General features: G+C 39.8%; 3 protein-coding genes across 6 annotated transcripts in view; 2 read left to right on the forward strand and 1 right to left on the reverse strand.

The window, feature by feature from the left end:
* LOC137580601 (uncharacterized) overlaps positions 1-3,200 on the forward strand; it is a 38,330-nt gene extending 35,130 nt beyond the window's left edge. Inside the window, exon 13 of the mRNA XM_068294699.1 lies at positions 2,447-3,200. Within this exon, the coding sequence (XP_068150800.1) occupies positions 2,447-3,067 (621 nt within the window). The 3' untranslated portion in view covers positions 3,068-3,200. The remainder of the gene's footprint in view (positions 1-2,446) is intronic.
* LOC137580473 (uncharacterized) overlaps positions 1-13,691 on the reverse strand; it is a 153,787-nt gene that overhangs the window by 75,542 nt on the left and 64,554 nt on the right. The window contains exons 3-5 of the mRNA XM_068294523.1: positions 11,279-11,386; positions 6,613-6,704; positions 4,418-4,653 (exon numbers count right to left, since the gene is read on the reverse strand). Of these exons, the coding sequence (XP_068150624.1) occupies positions 4,418-4,653; positions 6,613-6,704; positions 11,279-11,386 (436 nt within the window). The remainder of the gene's footprint in view (positions 1-4,417; positions 4,654-6,612; positions 6,705-11,278; positions 11,387-13,691) is intronic.
* LOC137580474 (cGMP-dependent protein kinase 1) overlaps positions 8,885-13,691 on the forward strand; it is a 30,711-nt gene continuing 25,904 nt past the window's right edge. The window contains exons 1-3 of one of the 4 annotated variants that reach the window (XM_068294532.1): positions 8,885-10,607; positions 10,663-10,809; positions 10,873-11,047. In XM_068294532.1, the coding sequence (XP_068150633.1) occupies positions 8,982-10,607; positions 10,663-10,809; positions 10,873-10,878 (1,779 nt within the window). In that variant the 5' untranslated portion in view covers positions 8,885-8,981 and the 3' untranslated portion in view covers positions 10,879-11,047. Of the gene's footprint in view, positions 10,608-10,662; positions 10,810-10,872; positions 11,048-13,691 lie in introns of those variants that run through there. The other 3 variants (XM_068294531.1, XM_068294525.1, XM_068294524.1) reach the window with 3 other exon arrangements.

Here is a 13,691-nt window from a genome sequence, read left to right on the forward strand (position 1 = left end):
ATTAGTTGATGATAAGCACCATGCGGAAGCCAAAAGTAAGCGATGCACTCGGCAAAAACCGCCCAAGCACTCAAGAGACGGGGTGGAGGACAATAAACCAAGCCACATGATGCGGGACGCGGGATAAGTGCAGAGTGGGGAGCAGATCATAAATCAACAACGCAGCATGCAGCAAACGTCGACTTTGAAAAGGGGCAAAAAGGTCAGCCACGTTTGTTGTTGCACAACAAAAAAACGAAACGAAAACGCTGAGCGCAGTAAAAACTCAAGACTAAAACGAGTAGTTGAAAATCATGTAAGATTTATGGTAAAACCAAATGATGAAGTTGTTGGACTCTGTTGTCCCGATCTCCTGTTCCACATTCAATCCAGCTCAATCTGCTCTAAGCTCAGCCAAAAAAACGACAATGCAAAAGGGAAGAGTAAGGAACCAAAAAAGCTAACAACAAACAACCAGCAGCAAAACGAACTGTGGTCTGTATAAAGGATATCAGCATACAGCAAAGAGCGAACAATGGGGAGAAAAAGTGCATCCTATTCTATTTTTTTCATTTTTGTAGGTCTCAAAAATTCAATACTCCAGCTTTGCATTCTATTTGTGTTCTCTCTATTAGGGTTAAAACCAACGATTTTGACCCAAATTCAACATTCTTACTCTTTAGGTATCTCATTGGTGAGTTTCTCGAAAGCAATGTCAGTAAAATGGCAGTAGTTGGAGTTTGAAGTTGTGACCTTCAACATATTTGAAAAAATGAATAGTGCCTTGCAGTCTTTCGGTTTGACCCACCTTGAAATATTAAAAAAAAAAAGCAGTTGTTTCCTTGTTTAATTGATGTTTAATTAACTGTGATAATAAGTTATCAATAGTATTGACTTATGACATTGAATTATGACCAAAAGCGCTTTTATACACCTCTTTGAAATTTTGGGTAAGAAATTTGAAAGATAAATTGCTGATTTGGTTAGAAATTAACAGCAAAAACTACATTCTGCACACTTTTGCACATATTTCCAATTTGTAAAATACATTCACGTTTAAAAATCAACACTAATGAGTTTAAGACCCACATCACATACTGGCAAACGCGTGTTTTGTACAAGATACTGCTAGATAATCACAATTTGACAGACAGTCCAATAATGATAGGCTTAGTACGGTGTTTGTAGTAGGGGGAAAGGAAGGAGGCGTATAAACTTTCTTAATTTCCTGCTTAAGAAGAAGACGCAATTAAAAGTCGCTGGCAAGTAACTAGCAAAAGACCTCAGATTCAACCAAGCGTCAATTGCCACAAATCAACTTTTACATTAATTCATTTTGAATGTGAATGTAGAGACTGAAAGTCAGAGCTGAGACACTCGAGCGAATGACAGACTGACATGCTCCAAATACTTTGAGAGGCAACACAGCAACCAACAAAAATGCTCCAGACGAAATGCAAAACAAACTTGCTAAGCCTACCACCACCACCACCAAAATAGGAAAAAAAAGCAAACTAAAAACTGAAAACCGAACCACACCGACCCACCGACCTACCGACCGACCACCCTAAAACCCAACGTTCACTCATCTACAATTTCTCAACGGCTTGTAATCTGTTTAAAGTGAGTCCCGGCCACTAAAACTCAATTAACCCCATTTGAATGGAGCACAGAGGAAAACGAATAACGAAAACGAAGAGTGAAGAAATCAAGGCAAAAGATTAAAAACGGAAATGGTTGCCCTTTGAATGGCCTCTGACTAGAGGAGAGGACTACAGGAGACTTAGACAAAGAGAAATGGTGAAGCAGAGGTGGTAGATAGTAACTGACAGCATGTTGCATGGGGGCCAACAACTGGCAGCATTTTTCACTTAAAACCGCATTGATACTCAATTACCAGGTCGCCACTCGAACTTGGCGCAACTTTGGCGGACAAAACAAACATGGGCATGGAGGTTGAGGAAAACGGAAGCACTTTGCAACGGAAATGAAACATCAATTAAAGTCTCACACGGCATCGAGCTGTTCCAAAAAGGAACAAGCTGCCGAGAATATATTGCTTTTGTGAATGGTTTGACTTGAAGTATTGCCAGCAGGAGCGGCTAAACATAGAAAACGGGTGTCTAAACTAACTTGGAAATCCAACATTTCATCGTTGATACATCATTGATATTAGTTTGGTTCCACAGCTAAGTTGAGAATTCCTTGTTTCGCTCCATCTTTTTGGTGTATAGTCCGGCCCTGAGCACCAAATTGTCTGCTACAAGTTTGGTCAAAATCTGCCCAAAAGGCCTTCAGGAAAGTTTTTATTTGGTTTATTGCTTAATTGTAACTGTACATTCATGTGGCATGATTGAAGTTTAATTGGCAACAGTGTAAATATCAAGTGCTCCTAACGGGCGTGCGGTTTGAAGTGAAGAACATTTACTTTATACAACGTTCACAATTTTCTCTATTGTACTTTCAGCTCACCGAACGTCTGGCCAAGATTGCTGGCCTAAATAAGCGCTCGGGCGGCGATGCGACAGATGCCTTGCACACAAACTCCAGCAGCTTGTCGGGAAGTCGCATGAACTCCATACCCAACTCCCAATTAAATGTCGATCTAAAGGTTCTCGATAAGTTGGTAAGCAGTCTCCTGGAACAGCATAGTGCTGGTGGCAAGGCTGGTGGAACTGTTGCTACTGCTGCCTCCCATTTGGAGGCGGGTACTGGCACTCCCCCATTGCAACGCCAAGCCTCCAAGAAACTGAATCGTTGGCGTCCTTTGTCACGTTCAGCCCACGGCTATAAACGTGGTGATGGCAGCGAACTGGTCGATGGAGCGGGTTTCACTCAATTGCAAGAGCGTAGTGAGTCCCAGCACACACCGAATATGCCCACTATAATGGAGAGCACCACAGGCACAACTCCACCAGCAAACAATTCCCAGCAGCAGCAAGGATCCCACAATAATCCATGGACCTCTTCCCTGGAACGGACACCCAAAGCAGTTAGAAATATGCTCCATAACATTGGTCAGGCTGCCGCAGTTGGAGGCACGGCGGAAGAGGATCAACTCAACTTGACACAGAATTATGTAGAGTAATTTATACGTTTGTGGCTCTAAATAACTGAAGGATGCACACAAATTACCCATTTACTTAAATTCTTTTTGTTATGCTCTTAAATAAATTTATACAGAATATCATCGACAATGTCCAGTAAATGGAAAAATTATATGTTTGAATTTACAATTTTACTAATTGATGGATAAGAACCATGTTTTAAGCTTAACATTCTCTGACAGGTTCCAGAGATACATATGTCTCGAATACGGCACACTGTGCGTATACGTCATCGTTTACTAAGTGATGGAAGAGCAAAACATCGGCGACCAGCCTTATATACGTACAGGTGTATCAATTATTAACTGTTTACACTTTTTTCAGATTCTTGATTAATATGAATTGAAATAAGATTAGAACTTTACAGTAAATTCAATGGGGTTTAGTCTTTATAAGCTAAGAAAAACGAAGACATAATTGAAAACATTTTGAATGGATTGTTTCCGCGCAGATTGGCAAATCAATATAGGCAATTGCGTTTCATTTGAATAACTTATTTTCTTTGTTTTCCAAACTTAAAAAAAGGCAATATCATAATAACAGATGCAAAAAAACATTGAGCATAATCTTACTTAATATTTTAACGCAATAAAAAAAAAAAAAAAAACACTGTACTTCCGTTTCAGGGCAAAGCAGAAATAATTTTTTTTTTTTTTTTTAAAGAGCAATTGAAGTTAATCTTGAACCCTCGAGTGGGGTGACAAAAGCGCCAACAACGACAACTGTCCAACCATAATGGTTAATAATTTCTAGGAAATGATAGGCAGGAGGTGTGGGTAGATGACAGAGGAGAGCGAGAATCACTTGGCGCCTTTCAACCACAGCATCAACGTTGACTGATGATGAGTTTTGTGTGTGGGAGTCTGTCTGAGCGTCTCTTGGTCTGTTGTAGCTTGTCATCATCAGACACAAGACTGGGGGACTGGGGGACTGGCGACTGGACACTGGGCAATGTTGATGATGTTGATGTTAATGCTGTTGGATTTGGATTTGGATGAGTGCAATAATGAAGCTGTTTCAAGTTGTCTGGCTGTTGCGGTTGCTGCCCAGGACCAGTACAGTTCAGTAATGATGATAAAATTGTCAGGCCCGCAACATCTAATGGCGACACGGCGAACAAGCACGGAAGGAAAGGGACAAGTTGTGGAGGGACTGTCTGCCATTAAGTGGCAAAGTGGCCGTTAATTAGCTGGCGATATGCAGGGGTAAAAGTGAGGAAATAGGAAGTACTTTTTTTACTTGCCAACAACCCTTACTCTAATAGTATGGACAAAACTTGAACACCTTAAATTTAAATCTATTGGTTTATTTTATAATTATGTGTCACTTACCTGTCGCTCCATAACACCTGACAGCTGGTCTCTCTCTGCATGTCTATAGTAGCCAGTAAGATTGGCACCAAGTCGCATAGTCACTTCGTAGCGTGTTTTCCCAGTTCGAGCAGCATTTCGATTTCCTTTTAGTATACCAAATGGAGAACTGGAACTCGAGCTCGATCCTAGATTGTTGTAATTGTCAAAATTGCAGGCATGGTGGCAATTGCTCGTGCTGGCATTCCCAGTGCAGCCTGAGGAAAAGTGAGAGATAGAAAGCATCATCATTTGAGTGAAAAGGTATCAAAGGAATTCAAGTCCCCAGTAAGAGTGCAAACACGCATTGAATTTTGTTTGCATAAAAAGGCAGTCAGAAGGAACAATTTAATAATGTCCAGACTCAGAAAACGGTCCCACACTTATACTTGGACGTAGACAGCTTGCTTTTCACTTTTACTCGTGTGTAGTCCACTTTCTCACAATAGAGCAAGGGGAAGTGAACAATGAAATGCACCTTTGTTAAAGGAAACCCAGGACCCAGAGCTCTAAATCGCTCTGGCACCACCAAAAATGCAATAAAGGACATGGCAACGAGCAGAGCGAAAAATATTTCTGCCCGGCAACAGGGAGATGTACACAAGCTATCCTCCTTGTCTATTCCCCCTGTCGTCTTCCCATTGAATTCAACTTTCTTTTTCATGCATTTCTCACCTGACCCTCTACACACAAAACACAAGCAGGGCTAAAAAACAAAACTCTGTCAAAATCGATGACATTGGTATTTTGCTGAGTTCATTCTTGGCCAAGATACTGGACTCTATTCTCAATGGAATGCGTAAAAGTCATCGATACCAATGACATTTCGTTTAAGTTCGCATCAAGGCTATGACAATTTTCAATTTCTTTGCAGAAACAATTTATTTTATTTGATTAAAAAACACAAATCCTATGACGATGTACATCTAGATGGTATTCTAAAGTGTTTATAAAGCTGCTCATTGTGTCTTTAATATCAAGAGTCATTCAGTGGACAATGTTACTTTATATCGAGCTGACATTACTAAGAAGCTAGTTTCACTTAGTACTATATTGTATCCCCTATCTTCTCATGGTAGTATAGGAACCGAATTATCAGTGAAAATGCGACAACTTTGAAAAATTAGCTTGGATTCTTTCGAAATGCCAAAAAAAAGATCTTTAGACTAAAACCTGAAAAGTCAGGCAATACCTTACGTCTCCCCTCTTACTATACGTACTATTTTATGGATATCTAATCAATAAATACCATTGACCCAGGAATGCCAATTAAGTGTTTTGATGCATTGATTAATATACTCTAAGCGCATGTAAATAAATACCGAACCATTTTCAGATTTCTTTAAACTCTCTGCATTTGCATTCCCACTCCAAGCTCCTTTGTTGGTTTTCTTTTTTCACAGACCATTGCATCGACGACATTAAAACAACAACAATGTCAGAAAAAGATGATGGAGCAAATGGCGGGGGGACAAGTTCCCTACTTTCATGGCGGAATGTTTGTGTAAAATTGTGGCAGCTAGTGTTGTTGGTGGGGCAAGTGCAACATGGTTCATTCTCGTGTATTTTTTTTTCGTTTTGACTTTGTCAGCAACTGGAATGGCAACAATCATGGGCGTGCCACTACAAATGCCGCCCCTCCTGCAGTGACAACCTGAGGTTTTCCTGCAGTTGCTGGGGATGCGTGTGCTTTTAATGCTCTGTTCCCTGCAGTTGCTGTAAATTTTTATTATGTTTGCACGCACTTGCCCAGTTAAATGATGCGAGAGAAGGAGAAGCGGGCAAAATTGGGTGGCGGAGAAGGTGGTCTCTGTGACACTTCCATTCCTTCCGACTTTCCACTCCTTTTGTCTGCTTACTCTTCTGTCTCTCTATATTATCTGTTGTCTTTGGCCTTCTTTCGCCCAGCCTCAGCTGGTATTGAGTGCATTTTTAATGCTTAATTATTTCCTTAATTAAATTTGCACTTTAGCAACGGGCATCCTTTTAGTCTTTCTTCACCATGCCTCTTCGTTCCATTTCTGTCTCCATGTTATGTTTGCCTTTTGCAGTTGCACCGAAGGGTCCCCGCCCCTTCTCTTTTTGTTCTTTATGCCCCAAAAACACATGCACATTTATTATTGCCTGTTACCCCATGGCTGTAATTTCATTCTGTGTTTCTTCAGTTCTCCACTTACCCTGGGTGGTCTCATTTATTTCGGGTATTTCACATCTGGTTCCCTTGTAGCCTCCGGGACAATGGCAAGTTATGGCCGCATCGCCGATATGTCTGCAAGAATCGGGAAAAGGGGAAATAGGAGCATTAATGGTTAAAACAAGCGGAATAAATTATTATCAATTTTATTACATTTTTCGAAATTCAATCTCATAGAGATTGCCCATACGACAATGGGAACCAACCAAATGGCAGTTGGCTCCCAATTTGGTTGTCCTTGCACCTATCTGTGACTATTACTATCGAAGCAGTATCAAATGCCCATCCTTTGAAGAAATAAATACTTGAATTTATCCTGCTTAAGGATAAGTGAACAGTAAAATATGTCTACTTTTCAAGAGGTTGAGGCCTAAACCTGATGGCACGAATTTCTTGGATTTCCAAGGATTACTTAAAACCGAAAAAATATTGAGCCAACCAAACAGCATTTGATACCCTCATCGAATTCAGTATGAACGCTTGTGTGAGTTATTTGGGCAAATCAGTTTCATTCCAAACCTGTTTACCAGTGGGCTGTAATTTTTTTTTCCGGCTAACGCTCTAAGCTTCGGTTGATATGGATGTCGGTTGGGGCCGATATAGACAACAGCTTCATCAATGCCATCAGCGACAATAAGAACAGCTGCGACTAAGTCCCATTGAGCGACCAAGGGACAGCTGCCAAACGCTTAAAAGTCAATAGGTCGGGCATTTACGTTGCCGACATGTTTTTTTTTTTTTTGTTTTTTGTTAGTAATGATGCGAACGGCAAATGGTCGGTCCTCTGTCCAGGCAATCCCAATGGGGCTATGTCACATTTTGTGCTGATGAAAATTATTACAGCTACCCAAATGTCCGTCCAGTTGAATTGGTGCCTTGGCATCAGCAGGCATCATCATCATCATCATCAGGTGGTATTAGTGGGATTTCGAATCGAAGGCAAGTTAATTGGAATTTGTGTCTGGTGACTTGTAAAGGGATTTCGTTATTTTTTTTATTCGTTCGGTAGATCTGTAAATTCAATTAAAGTGAACGAAAAGTATTCCTAAGGAAAAGGGTAGGAGAGGAGAAGAAGACGTATGTAGTTTAAGGATTTTCCAGTTCAAATTAAACAAACTTGTTTTGGAAAATTACAAAAAGTTGTATTTTTAAAATAATTTTCACTTAATCTTGAATGGCTTCAGGATCTGCTGGGTTCGCACGAGGATCAGGCTCCTGCTCGATTTGTTGATTGGCCTGAGGAATAAGAAGTCGTTGCTCCACAATTTGCTGATGCTGTTCAATAACCGCAACTACAATGGCATTATTAGGCGAAGTGAAGCGTATGATATGACGGCTTAGACGGCGAACAGTACGATTTTCCAGTACGGGATATCTACTCTGGGATGGCTGGCTTTCGGTTGGACGTTGTGATGTGCTGGCATCACGTGTCTCCCTTGGCTGTTGGGACGTTGCGTTATTCGGCCTTCTACGCACACTAAATCCAACGATTCTTGGACCTCGATTTCGAGAATTTGATGAGTCTTGAGCCATTCTTTGACCTGTTAACCTACTTGGCTGGGGCTCAAAGTCAACAACGGTTTCGTTGGATGACATTTCTACATCACCTGCACCTGCATGGTGCTCAGACTGCATTGGCAATACGAAAAGATGGCGATTGCGGAAACTTCTATGTCCATTCGTACGTGGGTGTGGTAGCAGAGTAAGTGGATATCTACGTTTTCTTGGATGAAAGTTCAACTTCTAACAAACAAAAATAAATTAGGAAAAATTTTGCAAAATAGAATCAAACTTGCAACGAATAGTACCATTTTCCGACTTTAAGCTTAAGAGACAAATGCAGGGCTGCACAAACAAGCGTGTTGTCCGCCGAGTCAACCAGGGTTGCTGAGTCAGTCATCACTGTATCGAAGCAACTATTGAAGAACTAAATTATTTATCGGTTCGGAGGGGCGCAGTTTATTTCGAAGTCAGGATCATCTGTCTTTATGTTTTTCCAATATAAAATGCCATTATTAGCTAACAAATTGGTCATTATTCATAAATTGAACATATAATCTCCTATTATACTGTGTGAAGGCAAACAAATGGTAGAATTTTTCACTTGTCATGCGATATCGATATGCGGAATCAATTCATCGAACGACATACCCTTAATCTTAATCACAAAAGTTCCATCTCTAGTGTGGGCGAAATTAGAAATCATCTTTGTGACTGAGAAATAATTGTCAATAAGTCTTGGCTTTTTAATTTAATATAACCCCCAAATCATATATTTTTCCACAAGGTTACATCGAAGATATTGTGGCATTGATTTCGGCAACTGCAACAAACTTGAGAGTAGATTTGAACATGTCTACAGCCACGGAGGATTCTTCGCGTGCCCCCACAACAAATGAGTGCTCGGCACGTCCTCGCATCTTTCTGCGTCTGCAAGACGCTGCAGAAATGGGTCCGTATGGAACTTCACGAATAAGTCTACGCCAAGTTAGCGATCAGATGATGGTCCTGCGGGCACCCGAAGGCGAGCATTTGTTTGCCTTTCGCCGTGTTTTTAAACCTAATGAAGGGGAGTCCCAGATTTTTCAAGAAGTGGGCAGGCCAGTTGTGCAACAGTTAATCCAAGGGCAGATTCCCTTGCTGATAATGCATGGTGACATGACTCGAATTGGTGAACACAGTACTTTGGTTGGCAATTGTCTGCAGGAGCTGTTTAAGGTTCTCCCATCAAAGTTAGCACCGTATTGCGTGCTTCAATGGAATGGCCAAGATGGATTTGAGTTACGTAATCCCAGTGAGTTTGCAGAGGATCGAGTCTTAGAGCCGCTTTTGGATAATAGCTGTAAGCCTCCCAATAAAGATATGTGGGAACGCTCCAGTGTTTTTGTGAGCTACTTGCAGGTGTATAACAACTCCGTTTATGATCTGTTGGCTAACGAGCAAGATCAATATAAGCCATTGTTGATCAGGGAGTGTTCCCGACAATCAGCAATCTTCTTCCATCCAAGGAATTCAAAACATCTCGAGATCCGCAGTGCAGATGAGGGAATAAATTTGCTCTTATCGGGGGAGCAAACACGTCGCAGACTCAATGCAAAACTCAATGCTCACGAGCAACGTTGCCATACGATTTTCACTATTCATCTGTTAAGAGTTGAGCTATTGCAGAACCATGATGAGGATAGTATTCATTCGAGTCACCTGAGCTTTGTTCACTTGGCGGGAAATAGACCAGGTAATTCTCGACCGGACGTTTCTCTTCAAACTCTTAGAGACTGTCTAATACATTTGGGGAGAGGACAGAAGTATTCTAAACAACGTCAGTCAAGATTAACCCAACTGCTATATAGGCAATTGGAGCAACCTGGTGGAGTCAACTTTCTAATATTTCTTAGTCCAATGGATTATTTGTATGAAGAATATCTGCAATTGTTCGAAGTGGCTAAACGAATGGACGCAAAACTTAAACATTGTCATGTAGCGGACAGTCCCCAATGTTGTGATTGCAACAAGCTGAAACTTCTCCTGACGCGTGGTCGTAAGCACCATCAATCCATGAAGCAGATAACCCTACGCCTTCGAAATGTGTTTATGTCAGTAGACAGTTGCATGAGCCAGCTACGCACCGATAATTCAGCTCTCCTCTCATCCCAAAATACGCAGCAGAAACAGGCCAGAGATATGGAAACCAAACTGAAGAGCCACGTTGACTTTAATAACCAATTGGTACATCAGCTTAGTCAGGCTCGACGTTCTGCTGGAGAGCTAAAAATGATGCTAAATCAGAAGGAGAAAGTTTGCTCTATCCAAAAACAAACTATTATCCTAGCCAAGGATCGCATCAAGCGAATGCGTCGTTCTTACGAGAGTCGTGAGCAGTATTTGGTATCCATGCAGAGCAGTAAAGTTACCCGACTTCGTGTTCAATTGAATCTAAAAGAGGAAGAGCTCAAGAAAATACGTCAAACGAAAACTGAGGTAAATAAGCCTCATTTAATTTAAAACAATAAATCTCATACACTTTTTTCTGCAGGATGAATTACTAGAAATAGATGGCATTTCTATTAGCGAGAAACCTGAACCATCCTCTGCAGAATCCAATTTTGAAAGAACTAAAGCGATAGTTGCCAAGGCGATCAAATGCTCATCACGCAAGAGTTCCAGTAAAAAAAGTCCTTGGGTGAGTTGAGCTACAAATGATCTATACAAAGTCAGCATCAGAATCGATAACAATTTTTTCTAGGACTGATTTGCTTTTGCCCATAATTCCGAATCAAAGATGAAATCAACTATGTCATAACCATCTTACCATTTCAAATTCTATAAAGAAATTCATATTGTAATGAATTTTATAGGCCAAATGCCATTTTTGTGTACATTATTCAAGAAATATATTTTAAAGATGGAAGAAGCACAAATGTGCATATTTTTATTTTAGCATCCATAGAATTTTTCAAAATTGAAAGAAAATATCTATTTCAAATTTATTTCTGCCTCAGTCAACCAAAGTTAAGAAATTTAAGGATATTTCATAAAGTATGTGCCATTTTATGCCAATTATGTGAAAATTATAAATTCACGCTTGAATGACCTGTTTATATTTTGGCCATTTCATATTGTAGCTAATGTTTTGTGTGGACTGTACTTACTTGCAAGTTCCACCATTTTGGCAAACATTTGTGTGCGCATCCTGACACAATGGACCATGGCCACAGTCGCTGCCACTGAAGCCGGGAAAGCATGAGCAACCATAAGAGCTGAAACGAGAGAGAGAAATGAGGACAATGAGTATATGGTCTGTAATAGTTGCTGACAAGCTGTCGAAAAATGTTGCCAATTCCTTCGACCAGAGCAAACATTCGCATACATTTTATCTCTCAGATTGCGGCTTGGCAAAGTCGATAAGTTGCTCTCTTGTTTGTGACGCATAAAAGTTTTATTATTTCGGTTTTTTTCCTATTTTTGTTCATTTTGTACGTGCCCAAATCAAATTTTTAGTTATTTCGATGGCAGGCAGCAAAAGCAACATCATTAGAAGGAAATGTTAAGGTCAAACACTTAACTTAACGCCTATTTCCACCCCCTCACACACCGTAAGCAATAATTTTAACCAAGTCGACAGACTGAAGGACTCGTCAGAATGAAGAAAAATATGCCAAGCAGTCGCGTAGCCTTGAAAAAGCTTTGCACACTTATTAAGTTCAATTAAAATGGCGAGGCCAAGTCCTTTAATGCCACCCCTTCTCAGCAAACTCCCCACCTACTTCCATCTTCGTCCTTCACTCATCATGATAACAGCATGATCTCAGCAAACTCCCCACCTACTTCCATCTTCGTCCTTCACTCATCATGATAACAGTCAAGCCTTCATTAAAGTTGACAGCATAAAAACTGAGCCCGCGGCAACAGGGCCGAGATCCCAGCACCCAACGCCCACGATGACGTGGCAAAAGCTCCAAAAGGGAGTGCCCATAAAATTATATTAAAAGAAAAGTAATGAACGCTTTCCTTACGCAAAGGTTTTACACATTTTTAAATTTACTGTATCACCGGGACATTTTGTTAACATTACCCGAAAAGTTAACTAAAAACGCCTACACGGACTTTATATTAAACAATAGAGTATAGACGTGGACCTGGAAAATGATTCTAGATTGCAGCAGTTCGCCAATTCCTAGAGTATTTTGGAATGTATTTATTTATTTTTGCCTTGTTTCATTCACCTAGTTAAAAAAATAATTACGATTTCTGGTCCGTTTGTCAATGGGCTGCTTGGCCTTTTATTAACCAAATCAATTTCAAATGTTATACTCGAATAGCAAATTTATTGTTGAACCATTTAAAATCACAGAAATTAATTCACGTTTACACAGTTTTTTTGTTTGACAATTTAATTGGCAACCCAAGTGTTCAGTCTAGAGGGGCGGGGCAGGGGCGGAGATGCGAAATGACTGGGGAAAAAAAGGTTGCTGCAACCATTTGTTCAAAATAATTGCGCATCCTTTGCCATTTGTTTTACGCCTGTCGCTCGTTATTTCAGCTACAATAGCAATTGTAGTCGGTGATTGTTGTTGTTGTTGTTGTTGATGTTGCTATTGCTAATGTTGTTGTTGTTGTCGCTTTTGGTGATGTTGTTATTTGTTTGTCATGCCTCCTCGTTGACACATGTCAACAGAAATTAATTTTTAGAAAAATTTGTATATCACTCGTGTGTCAACGAGATAGAAGCTTTAATTCAAATTTCCCAGAAAATTTGTTTTTTTTTTTTTGGTGTTGTCTGTCTGTTCAATTTTCCTCTGAATTCACGTTCAACTCTTTGTTTGTTGCTTACTAAAATCCCTGTTGCTTTGAATGTGATGGGTATTAACTAGAAGCATGTCAGAGATCAAAGTTTGTGTGTGAAAAAATATAATTGATAAGTTATTAACACCATTTGGTTTCCACTTATCTCTATTCCATCATATGTATATACATATACATACATAAGTAATTTGTACATGTGTGTTTAATACATGTTAAGTATATGTCAAGTATGCCACGAGCAATAAAAAGGCAAACCAAAACGAAAAAGTTTCTAGCTTCAGAATGACAAAACTTTGATAAAAACAAAAAACCAAAACGTGCCCAGGGGTCCAACAAAAAAGAAAACCGTTCAAAAAGTGACAGAAAAAACTTTTTTCTTTTTATACTCTCTCGCAGGGTATTGGCCATTGTTTGGGAAGTCAGAAAATACCACTAAATATATTGATAATTAACATAATCTAATTAGAGCTAGATTTAATTTTGTTCATTAGACCTCGAGTCAAGCCAGAAGGCTTCAATTGAAGATTTTTACGAGAACTGTTAGAGTATAAGCAATTCGGACAATTTTTATATGCGCACATAATTTTGTTTTTTAACTTTTATTTGGGATTTTCATGGCAATTTGCTTACCGACTGGGCCTTTTGATGAGTTGGACAAGCAATAAATTTCAAGATGAAGAAATTGCTTCAATTTTTGTTGGCTGTTTATAATTGTAGGCTATAAATCAAGTGTGAAATATAGCCAACTTTAATCTCAGC

Source organism: Drosophila tropicalis, unplaced genomic scaffold, assembly GCF_018151085.1.
Source record: "Drosophila tropicalis isolate 14030-0801.00 unplaced genomic scaffold, ASM1815108v1 contig_845, whole genome shotgun sequence".
NCBI classification, from domain to species: domain Eukaryota; kingdom Metazoa; phylum Arthropoda; class Insecta; order Diptera; family Drosophilidae; genus Drosophila; species Drosophila tropicalis.